Source organism: Callospermophilus lateralis, chromosome 1, assembly GCF_048772815.1.
Source record: "Callospermophilus lateralis isolate mCalLat2 chromosome 1, mCalLat2.hap1, whole genome shotgun sequence".
Lineage (NCBI taxonomy): Eukaryota > Metazoa > Chordata > Mammalia > Rodentia > Sciuridae > Callospermophilus > Callospermophilus lateralis.
Window position 1 is genome coordinate 96,100,801 of NC_135305.1, and position 24,933 is coordinate 96,125,733.

General features: G+C 37.1%; 1 protein-coding gene across 3 annotated transcripts in view; it reads left to right on the plus strand.

The window, feature by feature from the left end:
• The window catches only part of Sugct (succinyl-CoA:glutarate-CoA transferase), a 694,998-nt gene extending 670,655 nt beyond the window's left edge, over nt 1-24,343 (plus strand). For all 3 annotated transcript variants that reach the window (XM_076864086.2, XM_076864094.2, XM_076864102.2), the window contains one exon: nt 23,424-24,343. In XM_076864086.2, coding sequence (XP_076720201.2) covers nt 23,424-23,587 — 164 coding nt within the window. In that variant the 3' untranslated portion in view covers nt 23,588-24,343. The remainder of the gene's footprint in view (nt 1-23,423) is intronic.
• The last annotated feature ends 590 nt before the right edge of the window (nt 24,344-24,933 follow it).

Genomic DNA, 24,933 nt, shown 5'->3' on the forward strand with positions numbered 1-24,933 from the left:
TACACCCTCCCCTCATGCCAGGGCCTACCTTATATCTCTACACAGATACCCAAAGGATGTCTCCAGCTCAACTTGTTCAAAATTGAAACTGATTTTCACCCACAACAACTTCTCCCAGTGTCCCCATCACAGTCACTAGATCACCTTTCCAGTAAAATCTTTCTCAGCTCCCATTCTTCTCTCAGTCTCCAAAACCAAGCCTTCATTCAGCACACCTGGCTGGCCCTGATTATAGAGCCTGCATTGAATCAGTACACTTCTACACCCCATCCCTACTGTACCCAGCCCTGGCACATCATCTCAGGCCTGCTCCAGTGACCACAGTCACCTACAGCACTTACCCAGCTTCTACCCTTGGGTCACCACTGTCTTTCCTCCAGTGGCACCTTTAAAACCACTTAAGACCTTCTAAGGGCTTCCCTATACTTAGAACTAAGTAGAAGAGCTTTTGGTAATCTCAAGTGGGCACATCAACAGGCCATGGTCCCCGCATGCCTGTACTTCCCCTCCACTAGTCACCAAGGCTTCTGAAGGCCCATTTACTGTGCTGCCCCACTGCCTGGATCACCCCTCCTCTTCCCTCTGCCTAGATGCCTCTTTACCTGGCTGTTTCCATGGCTCGCTCCCTCCCTCTCTTCATTCAGGTCTCTGCTCAAATCATTCAGGTCTCATCTTGTCTGACCATCTCATCTGCTATAAAAACCCTTTCACTACCTTTCCTCTTGCCCAGATTTATTTTTCTAGGACAGTAAATGGCCCACATTGGATGTTTAACATGTTTGTTGAAATAGCCAATCAGTAATACTTCCTGACTATCTGTTTATAGGCATTGCCATATACATTAATTAATGTACTATTAACAAAAGCCTCAGAGGACAGAACAGAAGACAGAAACTCAGAGTGTGCAGAGGCTCTCATTGGTGTGGATTCTGAGTTTGGAATTCAAATCCGTTGTTGTTGTTGTTGTTGTTGTTGTTTTTAAATCTTTTCCTTAAACCACATTGCATCTCTTAAAGGAAGAAATTGAGGAAAAGCAGCATTTCTAGCTGCTCTGCATTCCCAGGGATCTTGCTAGTCATATTTACATAATTACTTGGCTCCTCAAGTAAACAATGCCTCAATTTTAGAGATGAGAAAACTGAACCTTCTAAGAGGTTAAATATTTACCTTCAAATCACCATTTCTAATAAGCGACAAAATGTACTGGGCCTGCCTCTTGCAACAGCCTGTGCTTTCTTAAAGACATCCATCCAGTCTGCCTAAAAGTTGCATGTGAGATTCCCGTAAATGGCCTGTATTCTGTCAAAAGCATGGATTTACCCAGTTTTTGCTGCCTGATGAATAATTACAACTCTGTCTACTTCCTTCTCTTCACTCCCTCTTTCTGCTATTAGGACCTTTCTCCAGAACTTTCACCTTCTCCTCATTGCTTACGCCTGCTGTTGTCTCAGAGGAGCAATAGCCTTCACAGGCCACCCAGAAGTTGGACACAAGAAAACAGGTTAGGTCAGAGAGAGTGAGCCAGAGAACAGCCAGTGCTGGAAGACAGACGGTACCCAACTTGCAAATGGGTTTGTTTTCTAGAGTTTCTTTGGAGGGCAATCATATGAAACTCTAAACACATTTCCCCATAGAAACAATATTATCAATGATGGATAGGGTCTTAGGGTCCCATTAAGTCTTGTATAATGCAGATGTCTAACCAAGATATTGCTAGATACTCCTAGAATTCTTGAACCTCATTAGCAAGTCAGCATTAGTCACATGGATTCTACGGGAAAACGCAATTTTTGAGTTCCAACTGGGGACACCAAGAACACTTCTCCTGTTCACATTTGTTTTTTAAACCTCTGCCTCTTATCTCTATGTGAGAGTCTCCTTTCCATTCACTCCTTCTGCAAACCAAATTCAACAGGGCTGGTTGTATGCCTCTTATGTTGTGGGGGGTGGGCATTTTAAGGAAGGACTCATAAAAGGCTCCCACCCTGGCAAAAAAGGGATGGAGGGGACTGCAGAGGCCTATGGATTGGGGGTCTTCTGGTGAGGAAATAGCCTGTGCCTACAATATGAATATAGCAGTGATTTCAGTTTCAGGGCCACAGCATATGTTGGGCACCTTGTGTGATGGGATTCATTAACCTGAGCAGAAAGAATGATGAAAGGGTGTGAGCAGTGGGCAGTCAGCCACCATCCAGAGAGGCCATTCATGCAGAAGTCTGACTGCCCCTGAGTGTACACTGAGATGTTTGGAGACACTGATAGGACACTTTGGAAACTGATGAAACAGGGCAATACAGAGCCATGAGAAGTACCCAGAACAGGAATCTGACAACTCTAGTCTTTGCTCTGTCCTTATTTGGGTTCTCTAGGCAACATGTATCCTCTCAGACTCTTATTTTCCTCTAATGCTAAGTGGGGAAAATAATCACCCTCCATTCCACTGGGTCATTGTGAACATTAACATGATATGATGGTGAAAACACTCTGTATTCCATTGAACACTGAGTTAGTATTATTCTTAGAATTGCATAATGGGCCACATGTTCTCTAACAATATTTTTTAGTGTTCTGACACCAAACAGCCAAGACAGAGACAGCTACAAAATGCTATCTATTCACTATTTTTTTAAATAAGCATTTCTAGTAACAAAATTATCTAAAGAGGAACATTTTAGCCCAGACATTCCCACTGCCCCAGGCCTTCTCACATCTGGTCACTCTCACATCTAGTCCTCCATAGCTGCTGCTTGCTCCAGTCACTCAGACACTCATCCTCTGACTGTCCTGCAGGTTCTCCATCTAGAAGTACTCAACTTTTCTGGTAGTCTGTTCTTCTTTGTTTTTCCATTGGAGAGAGGTTGTTTTTAACCTTCTTATAATAATCAAGTAGATTCCACTGTGGTTATAGATTAGAGAGAGAAAAAAATCTTTATCCAAACTCCAAATGTTGGAATGCTAAGTTTATATGTGTTGATTCTTAGACTCCGAACATCAGAAAAAACATTAACAACCTAGGGAGGCTTCCCTGTTTAGAAAACTTTTGTTTTTTCTATCTGCCAAATTATTTCTTCCATTTGTCATATAATGTTCCCTACAAAGAAAGTAAACACTGACTTAAATGTCTCCTTTTACATGACACTATTTTCTGGAGGAAAAACCAACCTACTTAGTGCTTTTGCCATTTCAACATGTGTTCATACACTTATTAGTTAATTTGCCAGATTCCTGTTTCAAAGAACCAGACTGCATTTGAAAATTTAAGTCATGAACACAAACAATTTTCAAGTTGGGAGAAACATTACAAATAATTAAACCCTGAAATATTTATCTAGAACCTTAGCCTTCCTACATTGTTAATGCAGAGGCACCTGCTTGGAGATCAAGTGCTACAAGATTTCCTCTGTTTGTCTCTAGACTGAATGAGTCCATAAGAGATTTGGTTCTAAAACTTCCTAGCTGGACAGTGATGAAGGCAGCATTTAGAACAATGAGTTCTCCTCTCCCACAACCACTTCAAATATTTTTATACAAGAAGTACACTAGGTGCTGCATTGTGGCAGCTATAATCACCTCATTAGAGTTTGGTTATTACTGTTTGAAAATCAATGGAACCATTAGAAATTGTTGTCAGCATTGTTCCAGTAAGAAATACTAGAGTAGTCCACTGTGGGGTGCAAGAATTTAATTGCATCACCCTTCTCCAGGGTTAGAGAGTTCTCTTTTGTACTATAAAAACCTTCCCAGTCATATTAAGCAAACAAAATTCAGAGTCTGCTTTGAACTTCCTGGTAAAAGGGGAAATGCAATGTAGTAGGTTCAGTAAAGTCTAGATTAAAGTTATGTCTTTGTGGATAAAATAGAGGAACATGGATTGCAGGCTAGTGCAGTTGGATAGGGTTGTGAATGGTTGGATTCAAAATGTTTGGAGACAATATTAAGACACTTTGGAAACTGATAAAATAGGGTGCAGTATAGAGTCTGGGTGGTGGTAAGTTTGAGTGATGGTAAATATTCCTGATGATTGTTGGGCTGGGGATGGGTGGTAAGTGTTTTCCAAGGACATATGCTTGGTCTTTGTTTTTATCAATTACATGGAGAAAGATGTAGGAGGCCTTGCTTTTATATCTGAATTATAAAATTATATTTTATAATTGAAAGGATTGATGAGTGTTCCACAGAAGAATTTAAAGTAGTGATCTAGTCCTCTGGCTAAAAGGAACAGGTTTTTCTTAGTATTTATCTTGTCCATGCATTCTCATGGTTCTGGATTAGAGGCTTCTATGGTCTCCTGAGCAGGAATACAGGAGGTGTACTGGTTAATTTGAATTGTCAACTTGATTAGATTAAGGATTAAGAGATGCCAAAGATTAAGAGGCTGCTGGGTGTGTCATGAGGGTGTGTCTAGGAATGATTTATATGTGGGATAGCGACTGAAGTGGTAGTGTGTGGCTGAAGGAGGTGGGAATTGGGGTTTGGCTTTGGGGAATGTATTTTGTATCTGGAGAGTGGAGTCTCTCTCTGGTTCCTGATCATCAAGTCAGCTGCTTCCCCCTGCCACACTCTTCTGCCATGATGTTCTGCCTCACCTCCAGCCCTGAGGAATGGAGCCAGCCTTCTGTGGACTAAGACCTCTGAAACTGTGAACACTACATAAACCTTTTCTCCCCTAAAATTGTTCTGGACAGATTCTTTTAGTGACAGTTGTGAAAAAGCTAGCTAAAATAGGAGGCAACAACAAAAACCCAGAAAATCCCCCACATGGTTGTTTCTCAAATCCCAAGATCCCTTGGGAGTGCGCTATTTACTCTCCACCTCTTAAACTTTTCATATGCTCTCCTTGCCTTGTGCCTAGTGCTTTTGAGTCACAAGAAGAAACATCTGGGAAGAATGGAGCTATTTCATTTTGGCTAAAACCAAAAGTCCAAGGTATTGATTTTTATGTAATGTTTTGTTCAGATTTTATTTTCTATTTGCTAACAGCAAAATAAGCGGCTCCTTTTAGAAAGATACTCTGTTCTGTATTCTAGAGAAGATCCTAAGTGTGAGAGTGAAGCACTGCTGGCCATCCTCAAGCAGAATGTCAGTTCTCACATCATCCTCCCCTCAGTCCCCACGGTGTTCTTTACAATAAGAAGAACTAACAATTTACAAGAATGTCCTGTGTTCCAGGCCCTGTGTTAAGTACCTGGCATCCTTTAATTTTTCACAACTAACGCAGGAACTCAATACTCTTATCACCTTCGTGCTCCACCTGGGAACTCTGAAGCAGCAAGACATTAAATGATTTGCTCAGTTCCTAGAGCTAGGAAATAACATGGCTTTTCCAATATAATAATAATAAACCTTGACTTACATATTAAAATTCACAAGTACTACTCCCAAAGATTCTGGTTTTAGTAAGTGTAAGGTTGGGCTCTGTAATATATATTTTTTTTACTTACTTGGCAAGCTAGAAAATTGAGGTGGGAAGCCCTTTATTCACATTTTGACAAACACCAATGGCATGGAGACATCCCATCTCCTCTTTGTCAAGCTGGCTTTCACCATCAAAGGATGGTAATAAATAACAAAAAGAAAAGAAAAGAGCTAGGCACAGCAGCACACGCCTATATTCCCAGTGGCTCCAGAGGCTGAGGCAGGAGGATTGAAATTTCAAAACCAGCCTCAGCAAAAGTGAGGCTCTAACAATTCAGTGAGACTCTGTCTCTAAAAAAAAAAAAAAAATACAAAATAGGGCTGGGGATGTGGCACAGTGGTCAAGTGCCCCTGAGTTCAATTGCTGATACCCTCTCCCCTGGCTCAAAAGAAAAAAAAAAAAAAAGAGAGAGAGAGAGAGAAAGAGAGAGACTTTAGGGATACCTAATGAAATCCCAGGACTTTCTCTGCATCTCACTCTGTGGGATTGGCTGTGTATTCACTGTCACACCCCTGAGCTGGGCAGTCAGACTCACTGGAAAGTGTCCACTTGGATGTGTCCTGTTTTGTTTCATAGGAAACAAAATCATGGTTATTCTTAAAATATGTATCATTTATGGGGGATACTTTTTATCTTTTACCTTCTCTTTTTATAGAATACCATCTACCAAGTCCTTTAACAGTATGCAAAAATAGTCATGTTCATCACATAAATTGTTTTATACTTATTCATGTATTTTAAGGTTTACTTTCAGAGAAAATATAATCCAAAGAGGATGCTTAAATCTAGAACTCATTATTGTTATAATAGTTAGACATTTTTGTGTGATTCAAACCATCACATGGAAATCCAATCATAGTATTTCATGTTCACTTATTAATATATAAAGTGAAAATTTGTGGACACAGACAATGACATTTGTTGTCACAGATGACAAGTTATCTGTGGCTCATGGCTCATCAAGAACTTCCTTTTGATGACCTACTCATCATTATCTAGGACCAAGTCTTTGGTTTTATGGACCTTTGGGCTTAGTCCTAAGAATGGTAACATTTTATTTTATTTTTTTTCTGGTTCTTTTTAGCTATATATATCATTTGGATTCATTCTCCATGGAATATAATTTGTTCTATTTCTGTCTCCTTTCCCTCCTCTTTCCCTCTGCCTGCTCCCTTCCCTCTACTCTACTGATCTTCCTGCTATTTACTTTTAGTTTTATTTAATAGTTAGTGTCTTGTGAATATACATGATGGTGACACTGTGGTTATTCATATATACAAAGGAAACTTAGGTTAGATTCATTCCTCTGTTCTTCCCTTATTACATGTCTTTTCTCTTCATCTCAGTTCCCTTCATCTAGTCCACTGATCTTTCTTCTATTTTGATTGAATCCCCCCTCCTTTTTCCTTTCTCTCTTTCTCTTTTTCTCCTTATTTTGGACTAGCTTCTGCAAATCAGAGAAAACATTTGACCTTTGGCTTTCTGAGTCTGGCTTATATCACTTAGCATGGTAGTATCCAAGGATTTGCTTCTCATTAGTTTGGAATATATGATCATGTAGATGGGGACAGAAAATGAGGTTTAATTTTATACTTTTTTAAAAAATAACCCTGAATAAATTATTGGCTTAATTATGATACCACAGGAAATGTTTCAATTACACTTAAAAATAAGAAGTACATTCAACCCCAGGACAAGTACCCTTTGTAGGCAAAAAATTGACTTACTAATTATAATCCACTTGTTTATATTCTTAAAGTAAGTTTTCTTATGAGTTCATAAGACATTTCTGGCCTAGTTTCATTTACTTGTAAGAAATGATATGTTTCATATTTTTCATTTACTCAAGTTGCATTGTTACTAGGTTAGGCAAAATTAATGAAGTTCCAATGTGGAAAGAATGTCTTCCCACTCAGCATGAATTAAGGATATCCTAACAAACTTCATCGACAATGGCCAACTCTACCATAAGCGGAAGAGGAGAACTAGTTTGTTTCTTGGAAACCGTGCAAAGAGCTCCGTGGGGAGAGAGAATATTACTTGTGCATTTAATTAGTACGTAAAAAAGACCATATTCAAATTTATAATGAAACTGTGAAAATAAAAGCAACATTTCAGATTTTCAATAGTAATTAGTTCGTTTCACCTTGTGTATTAAATGCTGTTGAACAATTCAAAAGATATTTGGAAATAATAACCACAGAATTAATGGGCAAGAAAATTGGCAGGGCACTTTGTAAGCATCAATCTAAATATCTAATAAGGACACTATGGAAAAAGGAAAGAAACAATAAATTGGAAAATGTTTGTGTACCACAACAGACATGTATTATTATGATGATTATATGAAATTTGCAACAGCCACTAGCAAAGAGAAACATGGGAAACAAAATAAAATTAATGTGCAATTGTAAAAATTATAGTCTCATATAAATAAAAAACAAGAGTTATGTTTTCCAAATAGAAAAATAAATACTCATTAAAAATCTAGAAGAATTTTTATTCCTCTAAGAAAAATAATAAACATAAAAATGTTCTGACATTTTCTGGGCTATTTTACATGCTTCCTAGAATTTTATGTATTATTATTATAATAATATATTAACTGCTAATATTAAATTAATGTAAAATTTGGTATCATACCAACATCTGGGTGATAAAACTTTCTTTGTGTGAATAATGAAATTATACTGCCTAATTTCTGAAATTATAGGAAGCCCATTTCTTTCATTCATTCATTTAAAAAATACTTATTGAGTATACTTATTTTCTAGTATCTAGACAATTCAAAGAAAATAGATAGGCTTTCTACCCTTATGGAGTTTATTTATTTATTTATTTTTATGTGGTGCTGAGGATCAAACCCAGGGCTTCGCCTGTGTTAGGGGAACGCTCTACCGCTGAGCCACAACCCCAGCCCCCTTATGGAGTTTAAAAGTTCTCCAGCACAACTGATTTTATCCAACCTATAAAGTGAATTTCTATTCTAAAAAAACTACAAAACTATTAGAATGTTTGACCTTTGGAGTTTTGCAAGGCTTCTTTCCTTGGGGGACACATAAATGCAAGTCATACAATTATATAAATAAGATGCAATGAGAATAAATATTTTGCATTTAACACTTTTGATTCCATGCAACTATTTTGGTTCACATTCAATAAAAGTGCCTCATCTTGCTTTTGGATCTAACAGGATTTATTTTTATTAGAATCTTGAGGTCTGAGGGTGTCAACACATTGAGATTTATTATTTTAGAGACCTGAGAACTGAATTCAAAGGTCAGTTAAAATAAATCATTCATTCATCCTTTCAGCAAATATTTGTTGAAGAAAACAGGCAATGATCTCTGTCATTACAAAGAAAATATTTTAGCAGAGGGAAATAGGTAAGGAACGATAGGCATATGTCAAGAGTACTATGCAGGAATGAGAGAGTAGAGCTGCCTAAGTGTCCCGGGATAGGAAGTGTCAGGGGCAGGGTGGCAGGTTGAAATCTTCAATGTGGTGTTTGAATAGACCTCACTGAGCAAAGACTTGAAGAACTTGAGGGAATATTCTGAGAAAAATAATAAACATAAAAATGTTCTGACATTTGTTCTGGGATATTTTACATGGTTCCTAGAATCTGATGTATTATTCTTATAATAATATATTAACTGCTAATATTAAATTAATGTAAAATTTGGTATCATACCAACATCTGGGTGATGTTTCAGGAGGAAGAGTGTTCCAAGCACAGCGAACAGCCAGGGCAAAGACATCAAGAAAGAGAATTCCTGTGATCAGCGAGATCAATGTGTCTGGAACAAAGTGAGAAAGAGGGAGCCCTGCTGGAGAGGAGGCCATGCGGTCTCAGCTTAGTGGGAAGGGGTTGCTGTACATATAGCCCAGTAGCCCATTGTCAAGTGAAATGGCCAAAGTTTCCCAATGTTTTGAGTAGAGAAATTACTTGCTCTGACTTGTATGTTTAAAGGATGACTCTAGTTGCTTTGTTGAGAAGAAGTTGAAGGAAAGCACGTGAGCAGGGAAGCCTGGTCAGGATCACTCATAGAAGAACTCCAGGCGAGAGAGAAAGGGTAACTGTGACCAGTCTGCTTGTAAAAAGTGGTTTGATTCATATGTATTTTTGAAGGTAGTATCAATAGAATTTGCTGATGGATTGGATATGGCACGCTCAAAAGGGTGATCATGACTACATTTAGAAATCAGCACAAAATATACCAAATTGCAAACCTTGACCTCCCTTTCATTCTGCATTTTACATATTTCCAGTGGCCTTGTTTCCTAATCTAAGACTCCAGTGGGGTTTTTCATTCATTTTGTTTTGGCCTAATTCTTTCAGCAGTTATTTATTGAGCACTCACCATGTGGTAGGTACTACGAAGGATACAAAATGAGCAAAACATTAATTTTGGTCTTAGGCAATACCACAAGAGACAATCTAATTAGAAAACCAGATGTACCATGGAAGAGAAGCAGATCAATGGTTATGGGAAGTTGAAAGAAAAGAGAGGGATCATTGCTTGTATTCCTCTGGGTTATGGGGAAAAGGGAAGGTTCAACATCAAGTTAGGCTGGACAGATCTCTAAGAATAATGTGGACTTGAGGATGGCCAGTTCAGATTGGTACGCAGACGCACTTAGCACCAGGAGAGAGGAGTCAGAATACTGTAGTGGAAGGAATGGCTGGGGAAAAGATTGGATAAATTTTCTTCTTATTGTGGTGTGCTTTGGACCAAGGACGTGGCAGAGAAGATCAGAAGTATGGGTATGAGTGAAGGTATGAGTGACACACATATCTGATATAGGACGCTGGGAATAGCAAGGTGTCAGAGGTAAAATGGCACTGTCACTCTAAATTGGTCATGCCATAGGAGCATAGAGAGGAAAGGCCTTCCCATAAAATCTTTGTATAGGCAAAGAAGAAGGGAAATACTGAAGTAAACTACTTTTGACAAACAATCAACACATCTCTAGTTGAAACAGGCCTAGAAGCCATTCTTGATATTCTTTTTCTAGGAATATGATTATGATTTATGTGATCTTACAGACTCTCGGGAAAGAAAGGAAGATGGTAGATATAAGGCTGATTCATTTAGTAAGAGACTTAAGATTTTCAAAACATTTTTATTGAATTGCAAAAGACCTCAAAGATTTACAAAAGAACTTTTCAAAGCTCATTTGAGGTAAGAGCCACAAATAACCACCTGCTCTAGCTCTGCTCAGTTCTTCCTCTGAAAACTGAATCGAAATGCAATCTGGCTTCTCTGACTGGAAACTTCTTCCGGTATTTTCCTTAATGGAGCACAGAGGCAGAGGAGGTGAGGAAAAGGTCACTACTTTGAAGGTCTATGAAGCTTAAAATGTTCTGGCTACAGACGTTAGCTGAACCAATTTTGTTTTCCATGGTGAAGTCTAACCAAACAAAATCTTGGGAATGTGCCTAAAGATCTTTTATTGAGTATTTGAATTTTAGAAGGTGAAGAAGCAAAAGAATTGATTATTTTGGCAAAGAGACATTGTCAACAAGGTGTTTCTTCACCCTTCCTAGAGTTTTCAGAAGTGTGAAAAACAATGAAAAACAAACAGAAGTGCTGGAAAGAGCATTCAGGAGAGCATTTCTTCCAGCCGGACATTTTTCAGTGACTTCAGCAGAAGGTTTGGGAAGCACACTTTGAGGGGAGAGTGTTTACTAATGAAGGTGAATAGCATTTCCTTATGGCCCGTATATTTTTCCAGTAGGAAATGGATAATCAACTATGACATTTCAATGGGTTGAAACAAGATAAATACATCAAATACAAGTTTCCCTGTTTCTTTTTAAAATGAAAAAAAATGCCTTAATGGATTAGCAATCATGAAATATATAAGTATTTGTAATACAGTACTGCTTTATAACACCATCTGCCAAAGAACAGTATTTATTCAGCCACTGATATGAGAACAGATTTTATTCCATATTATGCAGAGAGGAAGTACATCCTAGTGTTAACGAGCATGCACTTTGCATTTAGCCAGCCTAAGTTCTAATGAAATTCTTTAATTGACAAGCTGTGTAATTTTGATAAGGTTACTTAACCTTACTTTTCTCATTGATGCAATGGTATCATACTCATCCTACCTTTTAAAGTCATAGAGTGTATCAAACTCATTAATATGGGAAAATATTCTGCCAAGTGCTTCACACATGTTAAGTTCTCAATAAATAATAGCTATTATCATTTCATGGTTGAAATTGGCTATATACAAAATGAGCAGTTTCAAAGTATTTGGAATGTGTGGACTGAATGCTTTCTAAAGGTTTACTGAAGAAGTAGGTTAATGAGTTCTCTTTCTGGTCCAGGCAAAGGGTCTCTATACTAAAACTGAGGCATAGGATCCATCTTGATAGGCTCGGTTATGCTGCAGTAACAAACAACAGTGGTGTTTTGAAATAGCAAAATTATTTTTTCCTATACTACACATTCATCATGGGTTCACAGAACTCCAGGCTGGAGGAGTAGTCGTGATCTCATGCATTATCATTATCATACAAGAGAAAAGAGATTTGGAAGGCATTAAATGGGAAATTGAATGTTTGCTTTGGAGGTGGCATACATTTCCTTTCCACTCATGAGTCACTGGGCTCACCTGACCCTACTGAACCATACAAGAGCTGGAACATGTAATACCTCCACTATGTTCCAGGAAGGTAAAAGCTGGAAATTTGATGGGCAACACTTATGATTATCACAAGGTGATAGACATAGTGGAAAACAGACTCTAAACTTATAGTGGCATTTGAAGCACTCTTTATTGAGTTAAGAAGTAGTGAACCAAAATTCATTAGAGTAGAAATGATATATGATGCCTCTGAGCCCTGAGTGAGCCAGGGGTGACCCATCCAAGATGGTGGTACATACCACATGTCACACTGAGTTATTGGGACACCTGATCCCACAAGCAGTGCTATAGACTGAGCTCTGCTAAAGATGTTCAAAGCCCGTATTTATTCCCTATGGCTTTCTCCCACCATTCCATGCTAGTTTAAATGGCTTTGTCTGTTTTTATCTCACATTTAATGGGTTTAATGTGTTATAACTGCATGGCTCCATTTGGCATGTTGGATGCTATGGCTGAGAGGTGCCATATAAAAATATTGTTATTATTACAATGATGGGTTCAAGTACTTGAGGGAAATTGTGAAACAACTCAGTACTAGAGCTATTATTTTTAGAAAAATGAAGTTTAATTTCTTATTATACTTATAAGCCCTGAAGATTAAATGATATCTACAGCATGTGTTTTAGCAATGGACCAAAGAAATAAAAATAACAACATTCAATATAACATTTAATACATTATGAAACATATGTTTGCATTTTAGTACTTTTGATAATTTTTTAGATTGACATCATATGAAATTTAAAATAAAAAAATGCAACAAATGAAAAACAAAGGAACATATTTAATTTTATGGAAGTCATTCTTGCTTCCATAATGATCAGACTGATTAGCTGCCTTAATTAATTTAAACCTTCATGCTAATCAGTTGCTCATTAGCTGTAAGATTTAGGAATAGGTTGTTTCATTGCTTGGAAATGCATCATTAAGAGAGGAGGTTCTTGAAATTCTGGAAAAAGGGACTGTGTAGGTCCCTTCCCTCATGATGATGTGATATTTTGTTCTCATTACTTGAATATTCATTATGGCTTCCTACGTATTTTTGGCTACCTCTGTTTCCTGCAACTGTTTACATTATTAAGTTTATCTGGCTTATAGATATGTAGCTTGAATTCTGGAGATAGAGTGGTTTAGGATGTTCACATAGATTGGGTCAATTCCCTTTTCAGTCTGAGAATTACAGAAGCTTTCTAGCAGGAGGTGAGACAAAACAGGATCTTGTTGTTGAAGGACTTGAAACAACAGATGGAAAACACTACAAGGCTAGTCTGAGGAATTCTCTGGCATGCCAGGCACTGGTCCTCCTTGTGCCTTGAGCCAGACAACTTTCCACAGAGAGCACATGAAGGCTTCATTCCTTTCAGGGTGAGTAGCATCGGAGAATACTGGCTGACTCAGGAACAGAAGAAATGAGGATGCGCCGATTGTGCCATGAGTACAGGACTTACTACAATGGGATAGATACCATATGACAAATTAACTTGAAAAGATAAGGTGATGATCGGTATATATGACAAAAAAAAAATCTGAAGGAACTCTGATCTAGGATGCAAAGGACAGACTCGTTAGATGATGAAGACTGAAACTGTCCTTGGCACATTCTACTTCAGGATCCTTAAGTTCAATTCTGTTCTACTTTTTCTCTTTCATTTTCAGTGAAATGGTATGACCAACTGACAAAGAGCTAGGATTCTGGAGCAAGACTTTCTGGTGCAAGTCATAGCTCTGCTACTTGTTAGCTCTATGATCTTGAGCAAGTGACTTCCATTCTGTCTCTGTCTCCCCCATTTGTTAAATAGGGGATAATGATCGTGCTTTCTGGTGTTGTCTGAAGTGCTGAATGATGCAAATGGGTTAAGCTTATGTAACAGTGTCTGGCACATATTTAATGTTTATTAAGGAAGTAAAATAAGTCCCATGTTTCCAAAGTTGCTTCTATTATAATGAGTTAAAAATCATGACAATACAAAATTAATTTCTGGTACATGCTCTGATGTTTTGGAGACACCAGTTGACCATCTACTAGCTAATGTATGGTGTGAATTGGCCAATCATTGGTCCTCCCTTAGACTCTTTTTCATCATATATAGGAAGTGGGAAATTGGTTATAATGAATAAACAAAATAAGTGTTAGAATTCTTATTATATAATAATACTTAAGTAATGGTTGATTTCTTCCTCCCTTTTTCATTCACTTTGAATAAGTTCATTCTTATAAAGATGTTTAAGTTAAAACTATTATCCTCAACTTGCTTTTACAAATCTAAAACTTATCTATCTTACCATTGTTCTGAAATTGGTAGGTGACCATGGCTCCACTAGAGGTATATAGGTTGCTAAGGTAAGCACTGTAGCACAGGGTATGAACCTAAACCCTCTGGTTCCAGAACCTATAGTCCTAACCACCTTGCCCTATCATTTCTTAGAAACAATGGTTATGAAGTCATCAGAGCTATATTTGCATCCACTGTGTGCTCTTGTATAGATTTCTTAACCTCTCTGAACTCCATATTCCTCTTTTGTGAAATGTAAACACAGTGAATTGGAAAATGCAAAAAAGGTCTAAGGTTATTGTGAAAATCAAATTAGACAATAAATATAAAACATCTAGCCTTGAATATTGGTATATCATAAACACTGACTTAACAGTATTTTCAAAAGTTATCCCCTATGACTTAGAAACAGTGGTGAGGTCTCTCAAAACCCACCTTTGCATTTTTGTCAACTGCCAGTTAACTAACTCTCAGTTCTATGAAATTCATCCATTCAGTCTCCCAGATATGCACATAGGCAGTAGTTAAAGCAAAAAGGTTTGGGCATTTTCCTAAAATGATATAGAACCATCCCCTAGAGGACCATAGGCAGCTCACACTTAGGCCTTCCCTAGGGTGGGTACAAACTACAAGCTATGCCACTCAACTCCCTTTCTTGTGAGTGATATAAGGAGACTCAGGGCTTGACTACCAAGCAGCAGACTAGGTCAGTACCTCACAAGAACAGTTCTTGAGATTCCAGGTTTCATACTACTTGAAGTGCTGGAAATTGCCGAGATGTGCATTCATTTCAGTGTTTTTCAGTTTGCTTAGTTTTAGTAAAACAGAAGAAAGACACCCCACCTTAGTTTATCCCCAGATGGCCATGACCCAGGATAAGAGAACTCTGGGTTGCTTTCTTTGCTTCTTTCTGTGGGGTACAAAGTCCACAGTTCTTTCAAAGTAAAACTGTCCTAATTTCTATCCTCAATTCAATGGGGATTTATCTGCTGAAGGCCAAGAATAGGGTATTTCTTCTTTTTTTAATGTACTTATCTCTAAAATTATTAGCTATTGAGATTAGCTTTTTAGTCACTTAATTTGCTTTCTGTGGATGCAAAACATTTTTGATGCAATGGATATTGGATAAGAGCTTAGATAGTGGAGAAAAGACTGTATAAACAACTTATTTTTAAAACCCCAGCATCAGAGATGTTGCAATAATGCAATTGTCTTGGAAAGATATTATTTTAGAATGGGAACATTTTAATGATGACCAGCTTCTTGATTCTATATACTAGCCAACGTTCTTCCTTGGATTTCAGATTTGTATAGCTAAAGGCCCACAGACAGCTGATAACTCTCCTTGGATATGTCATGGGTATCTCAAATTTTAGCCTATCCATAAAAGAATCCTTGACTTCTTCCACCCAAAGTTTTCCATTTCAATCCATTCCAACTTTCCCATCTGGTTAGTGGACCACCTCTGAAATGCAGGATTCTCCCTTTATTTTTCTCCTTCCCTCCTCAACTATCTTGACCCATGTGTTCATCAGCATGCTTTCATTCTATTGCCAGAATTCCTCTTGAGCATCTTCACTTTTCTCAGACTCTCCAGGTACCATCCCAGTCCAGGCCACCATTATGTCTTTTGATCTACCCACAACAACTTCCAAACACATTGTATTCTCTGTCTAGCAACAAGCATTTTCCTTGCTATAAATCTTGTCACTGCTTTGCTTAAAGCACTAATGGCTTCCTACTGAATCTAGAATAAGGTCCAACTTCACTACTGTAGCCTATAAATCCTTATGCATTCTCTTCCTTGTTTCTCCCTCCAACTTTTATCAATTGATATCTGCCCAACTTCTGGTACCTATGTATTGTTAACTCATGTTCTAGCCACACTAAGTGTTTTTGTTTTTCAGTTTACATCAAACCTGTGCATGCAGCCTAGAATCTTCTTCCTTTCACTATTTGCAATGATGGCTCAACTTAAACTCTGGCTTTCAGTGAACATCCCATTTAGAACACCCCTTTATTCCTACCACAGCCCCTTCCCACTGTGCTTGCAGCATTATCCCCTTTGCAGGTTGATATATAATCATTTTATAGTATTTTAACCAAATTTTATAAATTTATTTATTTTCTGTTTATGTGGGTTTTAAAAAATTTGTTCTCTATCTCCCAAATCAGAAACTAAGTTCCACAAGAGTAGGGTTCAGTTATGTTTTGTTTGCTGATATATATCTAGATCATACTGCCTGAAACTGACACAGTTATACTAAAAAAGTATATGTAAAACAGATTAGGTGATAAATTCACTGATATGATATGAACGCTATTTATTCCAATATATTTAATCATTAGGTATCACTACTTTAACAAGTTTGTATCAAGGGACCATGGAGTCTGGCAGGAGTTCTTGTCCTGGATCTATCACTTATTTGCTGGATAAATTTAGACAAATTAACTAACCCTTAAAAGAGTCTCAGTTTTCTGATCTGTAAAACGAGAGGTATAATAGTCTCTACTTTATATAAATTGAGAAGTCCAATGAAACAATGAAATTAAAAGCACAGCCTACAACCATAATGAGTGTCTAAGTAAAGATGCCTGCCACACTGCCTTCATTCTGTAGGGAACACAGAGGTATTGTAGGGCCATTAGCAAACACAATTGCCATTGTTCCTGCCTCCACCAGGAATATAAGCAACTAAATAGATAAATTAATACATTATGTTAACTGCTGTTAAAAGGTTGCAAAAGGTTATAAGTGTTACTCAAATGAATGTTCTTGGCATCAAGGTCAAATGGATTTTCTTTGCTTATATTCCATCAATTACTTAAAATCATGCCATATTTTTGGATGTGATTCTTATTTGGATCTTGATTTTTCTCATGAATTTTTTTTAGAATTTCTAATTAGTTTTTTCTTGTATGATTTAACTTAATCTCATTATTGTATTTTCCCCAACCTTTCCATTATCCTACTGATACTGTTATTTTTGTCTTCTTAGAGGATTTTGCTTTTAAAGACCTCTGTTCTCTTCCATCTCTGCCTTACTGTTCTCCAAGTCTAAGATGTGACCCTGGGAGTGACCTTCCTCCCTTCCTTCCTTCCTCCCTGCTTCTCCACATTCCTTGGTAGGTCTTCAATTATATGAAAATCATTGTCTTTTTCCTCTCCTCCTCCTCTTCCTCCTCCTCTACCTCCTCCTCTTCCACCACCTCCTCCTCCTCCACCTCCTCTTTATTCTTTTCTCTTTTTCTTTGCTCATTTTCTTCTATATCTTACTGGAATCATCTTCAGGGAACTTAGTAGTCTTACATATACCTTGAAAGTTTGCAAATTGGAAAGTTTGTGAGAAGTTAGTGCAGTCTGATGTTATTCTTTCTTTTTATCTTATGGGTTTGACAACTCATTTTCGTCCTGTGCATTAATCTTTAGCCCCTGACTTGTAACCCTTCCTACACCCTCATAAAGTGTTCTCAGTCCTTTGTAATGGTGATTTCCTAATTTTATGTGAAAATGTCCACATGTAAATCTTTTTTTCATTCATTGTATTGGGTTTCTCAGTTGATTCTTTCAGCCTAAAAACATTTTTCTTTCCATTTCTCATATTATTTGTTGCAAAATTTCTCCCCTGTACATTTTACTTTCCTCCTTTTTTTTTTTGGTTGAGATTTCTGAGCTGCTTTCTCATATTTTTGGACCATTTACATTTTTCTCTATACATGCTTGGCGATGTCTTTTACTTTATTTTCTAGTTTCCTAATTTTGAAACTAATGTTGAAAAATTTAAATGCTAAATCTTGTTTTGCTTGTGTCCTTCGCATTGCATTCTGTTCTATATATTTTTCATTTTTTTCCATTTTTTCTCTTCTATGTGGTTCTCATATTCCTGGTATTTTGGTTGATTGTTCTTGCACAGAAAAAAATATTCTAGATCTCCAAAACTGATTTCCTCTATTGTTGAGGATCACAAATTATAGTCAATCCAAACTGTCTCAGTTATTCTGGAAGACATTCAATCCTGCTTTCAATCCTATTTCTAATCCCATATCTGTCTCTCTCATAACCAATTATTTTAAGATCAGTCTTTGGAGGGTGAAACAGACCAATTGTCACCCACCTCTTTTCATCCACCTCTTCACAGTTTCCTTATAGAATATTCTAGGCTTCAGCTTTTTCTGCCTCATTTACCCATCAAGATGATCCCATCATCATGTTTCTGAAGTTAGTTGGAAATAATCTCATTCACTAGGGATATTCCTTTTCATTCCTTTCATTTGTATGTTTTTTTTGTTCAATTTATATATTTATATTCCAGCATTGGTTGCAGGAGGATATAAAAGCAATATATTCAAAGCCAAAAAGTACAACTCGGAATTACCAAATATAGTATGTCATCATTTGGACGTGCTGTAATTAATCTAATCAGTCTTAAATTTTGAACATATTTCCTGTTGTTTTTCCCATTATTATAACTATTTAACCTCTTTATCTGGGAGAGAAAGATTAGAGATAGATCTATGGAACCAATACACAAAAGGATGAAGAGCTGAACACACAAAAAAAGCAACCTGCAAAGCAATAAGCAGATACAAAAATTAGGTAAAATAGGAGTCCTTCAGATTATAAATGTAACTCAGGTATGACGATTGACTAGCATTTATGAGGCCTTGTTTTGATCCCAGCACTGCAAATAAACAAATGAATAAACAAATAAGTAATAGTAATAATAAGTTGGGCACCATAACGCACGCCTGTAATCCCTGAGGCTCAGGAGGCTGAGTCAGGAGGTTAACGAGTTCAAAGCCAACTTCAGCAAAAGTTGAGGTGCTAAGCAACTTAGTGAGACCCTGTCTCTAAATAAAATACAAAACAGGGTTGGGATGTGGCTTAGTGGAGTGCCCCTGAGTTCAATCCCTGGTACCCATCCCACAAAAATATAATAATAATTAACAAATCCAGAATCTCACCAAAGAACTTTCCTGGGTTGTAGGGTAAAAATCCACATAGTAAGTCAAGAGTTGCTAAGATTAACAAGCAGATTTAGAAAATTGTATTCATCCTTATCTATAAAATTTATCAACATTCCAGATTATATTTATAGGAAAAAAAATTTAAATGTTATTTCTCCACTCAACATGTGAATGCTTTAAAATTTTTTGATATTCAGTTGGCAAATTTTTCAAGAAGGGTTGCATCAATTTATACTTTGACCAAAAGTCAAATTCCAAAAACAAAAACACTCAGATGATTGACTAATTTTATAAACATAATTTCATCTTGTATTTATGTTCATATACATTTCTTTGACTATTCCTGATCTTGAATATTGTCTAGATTATAATATTTAATAAACAAATAGACCCTCAATAGTGTATGGTCAACTTCATTTTATAAATGTGTAGACAGAGTCTTTGGGCCTTAAGAATTCTCAAGATCACACAGCTTGCAAGTATTTGGAAGTGTAGAATAACATAGATGATACCTTGCCGAAAATTTAAAAACATGTGACTTGCTCATCTATTTTTTAATGGAAAATAAGATTATTCATTCTTCTTAGACATTAGATGTAAATAATTGTCAAACATTTTCTGCTTCTTGAAACAAATGTATTTGGTGTGCCCTTTTATTCTCTTTGTGCAAAACCTAAAATGGTAGAGATATCTTTGTCTTGACAAGTATAAAAAATTGCTGAAGAATAAAATTCCACCAACCTAAATGCTTCAAGATTTTTTTATGCAAAGGATTAAATACCCTTTATCTACACTGGTAGAATAGCCTTTCATTTAGCCCTAAAAGCTACCAGAAAACAATGGCATGAAAGGAGTGACACAGTTGGATTGCTCTTTAGTATGGTTTGACATACAGAGTTTCCTCATTTGATCACTGCATGGACATTTAAAATCCAGGTTCTAGGTACTGACACAATGTAGATGAATCTCAACAATATTCTGCCAAACAAAAGAAACACATAAACTATTTCATTTATAAGCATTATCAAGACACGAATTGGTGTGAGTATACTATGTATAAAACCAGAGATATGAAAAATTGATCTCTATATATGTAATACGAATTGTAATGCATTCCGCTGTTATATATAAATAAAATTAATTAATTAATTAAAATATATAGGTAAGAAAGCCTTGTGGGGTATATAAGTAGAAAAAAAAGAAGAATAGATAAACTGGGTATGGTGGTGCATACCTGTAATCCCAGCAATTTGGGAGGATAAGGCAGGAGGATCTCAAGTTCAAAACTGGCCTTAGCAACTTAGCAAGATCCTGAGCAACTTAGTAAGAACCTGTCTCAAAATAACAAATAAAACAAGCTGGAGATGTGGCTCGGTGCTTAAGTTCCCCTAGTTCAATTTCCAGTACCAAAAAAAAAAAAAAAAGAGATGAGTTTATAGTGACAGAAAGTAAATTAGTGTTTATCATGGTTTGGAAGGAGGAAGGATAGGGACAAATTGCTTAATGGGTACATGGTTTTATTTTGGAGTGATAGAAATATTTTGGAACTGAATAGAGGTAATGGTTGCACAGCTTTGTGAATGTACTAAATGCTACTGAATTGTTAGCTTTGATATGGTTCATTTTATGTTATGAAAATTTATCTTCACAAAGTATGCGTACATATAACTATATGAGTGTATGTTTATGTCTGTCTATCTATCTGTCTATCTGTCTGTCTATCTATCATCTATCTACCTATATTTTTGAGACCCAAGTTCTGGAAACCACCAGAATTGAAATTGGATACTGACTTTATGAGGATAAGGCAGGAGGATTGCAAGTTCAAAGTCAGCCTCAGCAACTTAGGAAGGTCCTGAGCAACTTAGTGTAAGACCTTGTCTCAAAATAAAAAATAAAACAAGCTGGAGATGTGGGTCAGTGGTTAAGTTCCCCTAGTTCAATTTCCAGTACAAAAAAAAAAAAAAAAAGTTGTTTGGCCTTGGCCAAGTTATTTTAATCTCCTACCCTTAACTCTAACACCTTTTCTTTGAAACTTCCATTCCCTCTAATGTTCTAATCTGGAAGAATGATTATAATAGTCTACCCTGCAGACAGGCCCATAATCTTAAGGATTATGAGAGATGATATATGTAAAAGCTTTGGTGCATGTTTGGCTATTCTTAAAGAGCAGTAGCTACTGCTACAACAATGACTGCTCCCTCCTCCTCACTGCTACAGCTACTACCACCAGCAGGAGTAGTAGCTGTGTTTCAACCCAGATTCTTGGTACAGTGACATGACTGCATTTCATTCTATAGTCTCACTCCAGGTAATTCATTTAATATAAAACCACATGATATTGACTTTAGGTTGGCAATTCCTCGGAAGAGCTTTTCTTCTGAAAGACAGAATTTGAATTAAAACTGTTTTAAGTTGATATTAAAATGGAACAGAGTCTGAGGGATCAAGGAGTAAGAATGAAATAGCTAAAACATAAAATCATCAACAATCTTGGGAAAGTGGTGGACCTTGCCTCCTCCCTATGTGTGTGCTGTAATTGTGTCCTCCTTTACAAACAGAAATCAATCCTTGAAAAAAGAGTAATTTTTCTAAAATTAGAGAAAAAATATGAGAATAAAAAATGAATTTAAATAGACTTCAGAGAAGGGAAATTTTAGGCATCAGTTGGAAATTGTCATTGGTATATGGTGGATGGTAAGTGGCAGAGAGAGCTGCAAGTTGATGGTTTTAAAAGATCTATGAACACTGTAAAAAATGGCATGTACAAAAGCATTTTTATTAATGGAATTCTCCAAAGAGTTCAAAGCACATTTGCTGTTTTATTGACAGATATTCCATTACCTACCCACATTTTATTTTCCTTATTGTTCCTGTGGCTCCTCAAATCATCAGTAGGCTGGGGGAAATTTTTTTAGGACATAGAACTGTATTATTTTGCAAAGTCTTCTTGGGACCACTATCTAATTTGTTCTCATGAAGCCTGATCAAATAGGATGTAAAGGACACCCAATATAAATACCATTTACTGAATGAGGTAACAAAGGTAAAATTTGTCAAAACATGCTCCCCAGTGTCCAGCTTGTCCTCAGAGAAGGGAGAAGTAAGAAGAGGCCACTGGCATTATAGAAAGTGCTTGGCCTTTAATATGAGACATGGAATTTCATCCTGACACTGTTATTAGCCATGTGGCCTTGAGCAAAACCTTAGCTTTTGGGGCTTTTGTGTCATTATGTGAAGAATGGGGATAATAAAATCCATTTCTAGCAGTTGTTGAAAGTATTGCTTGAATTACCCTGTTTAGAGTGACTTAGTGCTTGGCAAATAGCTGGCAATAAATGTCCTTTTCCCCTTACACTGCAAGCTTCAAGAGAGATGTGGCAGCTTTTCTAATCATAGTAGCCAGCAAGTTGTGTGCGTTATTATGGGATAGGGAATGCTAACTTAGTACTTTCTGCCTATTTTCTCAATTAAATCCTTACCTTGAGCCTGTGTGGTGAACATTATCATACCTGGTATGCAGCTGTGGAACACGAGGTTCAGAGAAGTTAAGGAATTTTTCCAAGAGGGTCCTACCTGACATTGAAGCTTGCACATGTGACCTCCTCTATTGCTGAAAGTCTAACCAGGGTCTGGTTGCAGTTTGGTTGGTCTGAATCTATCCAACTAAATCTTGTTACTGTATAACAGACACTGGATGGTAGCCTTTCAGGTTGTCTTCACCTCAGTTCAGATTTCTAGATGCAGAGAGACACTTTGTATCTGTGGTGGTTGTTCTCCTGACCCAGGTTTGAATATCCTGCATCTGAGGGTCCTTGTAATTAGGAGGGACAACTTCTGAGCAGGTTTAGCACATACCCACACATAAACATGCAGACTACTACATGGCCATAGGTCAGATGACCACTACACAGTTGGATGAACCTGAGTCAAGAAAAGCCATGGGCGTAAATACATTCCTTTCCAAAAGGATGGTGCATCTGCAAGGGTGTAACTGGCACTGATATTCTTGGCATTCATTGAGAACACCCCAGGCTGCTTAGGTAATTAACTTCCCAGGGTTAGTCATTAACAGGCTTCCTGCTTTCCCCCTCCTTTGACAGGCCCAGCTGTGAGATACAGTAAGTTCAAGATGTCAGAGGCCAGGCCACCTCCCCTGCTTGGGCAGCACACAACGTGCATCCTGAAGGAGGTCCTTGGATACGATGACAGGGCTGTTGGGGAGCTGCTCAGCGCTGGAGTCGTGACCCAACACAAAACCAAGTGACAGAAGAGAAGCACTCTTTCTCAAAACCACAGTCTGAATGCACTTTGCTGGTAAAGGCGATACTCTCTGGATCCTTCTCCCCAATCCTGATGCCAGGATTTCCTGCCCGGAATCTTTGCAATAACTCTGGAATTAATGAGCCTGGTGCCCTTCAAATATACCCCACCTTTTATTCCCTAACATTTTCTTTCAGATGATGGTTTAATTGTGGATTTGTGGAATTTTTTTATAAAGATGTAATTACTTTGTTTCCATCTAATAGAAATGGTATATATTTAAGGTGACAGATATGTTAATTAGTCTGATTCCATCCTTCCATAAAGTATACATGTATGGAAGCATCAAATTATACCCTGTAAATATATACAATTACTGTTTTTCAATTAAAAATGAAATCAAACTTAAAGATTTAATTTTTTTCCTTGAAAAATACACTTCTCATTCTAATTACATTAAAGGCCTAAACGTTTGCCTGACCCGCCCACACAGGCCTGAAAAAGAGCAGATCTCTGGACATTTTCTACTTGTACATAAAGTCCTCATTTAAATCTTTGTTAGGAAGTCAAAGCAATAAGCAGAATGACAGTCTCTGTGATTGATTTTAAACAGAATAACTTAATTTTGAGCTCATGAACCCTTTGTTAGTCTGTAATTTAAACCATAGACTTTGCCGATGTCCATCATAAAACTGAGCTCCATTCTCCCTTGTGGGAATAAATATTTGCTTTATGTTGTGCTTCTCTGGTGATTTCATGACATGCGGCAGAAAATCAATTTCCACCAATGGATTTGGGGTGTCGCTATCTATCTGTATGATTGGGAAGAAACGGCTCTTTAATCTATACCTTACCTTGAGCCATATCCAAATGAAACAGATTTTTTAAGAGTGTTAGATGACTCTCAGGGTACTAAATAATATCTAAACAATGACATGTAGGACAATGACAGGAAAACATTTCTTTGCAATCTGAGCATCCACTTTAGAAGACTGTATTATGCCTTCATATTTTAATTTGCCAGCAAATTCAAAGTATAGAAAAATCTCTTGTCTGGAAGGTAAAGAGTGATTTATACATATATTCCAGCATAAGCTATCACTCAAGACAGCCGAGCCCAGGTACAAACCAAGGAATCAGGCGGCCAGTGATTAGTATCCTGATACGACCTCAATTCATGGTTATTAGGCACACATACTTTAAAGCAAAGTCATTACATACCAAGTGGTAATTGAAAACTAAATTACAGATGTTCATCTTTCAAACTGTGATTTAGAGTTGGTTTTCTTTTCGTGTTCTTTTCAATTGGAATGATTTGAGTCATTTATCCAGGCTGTAAGGACCAATGTT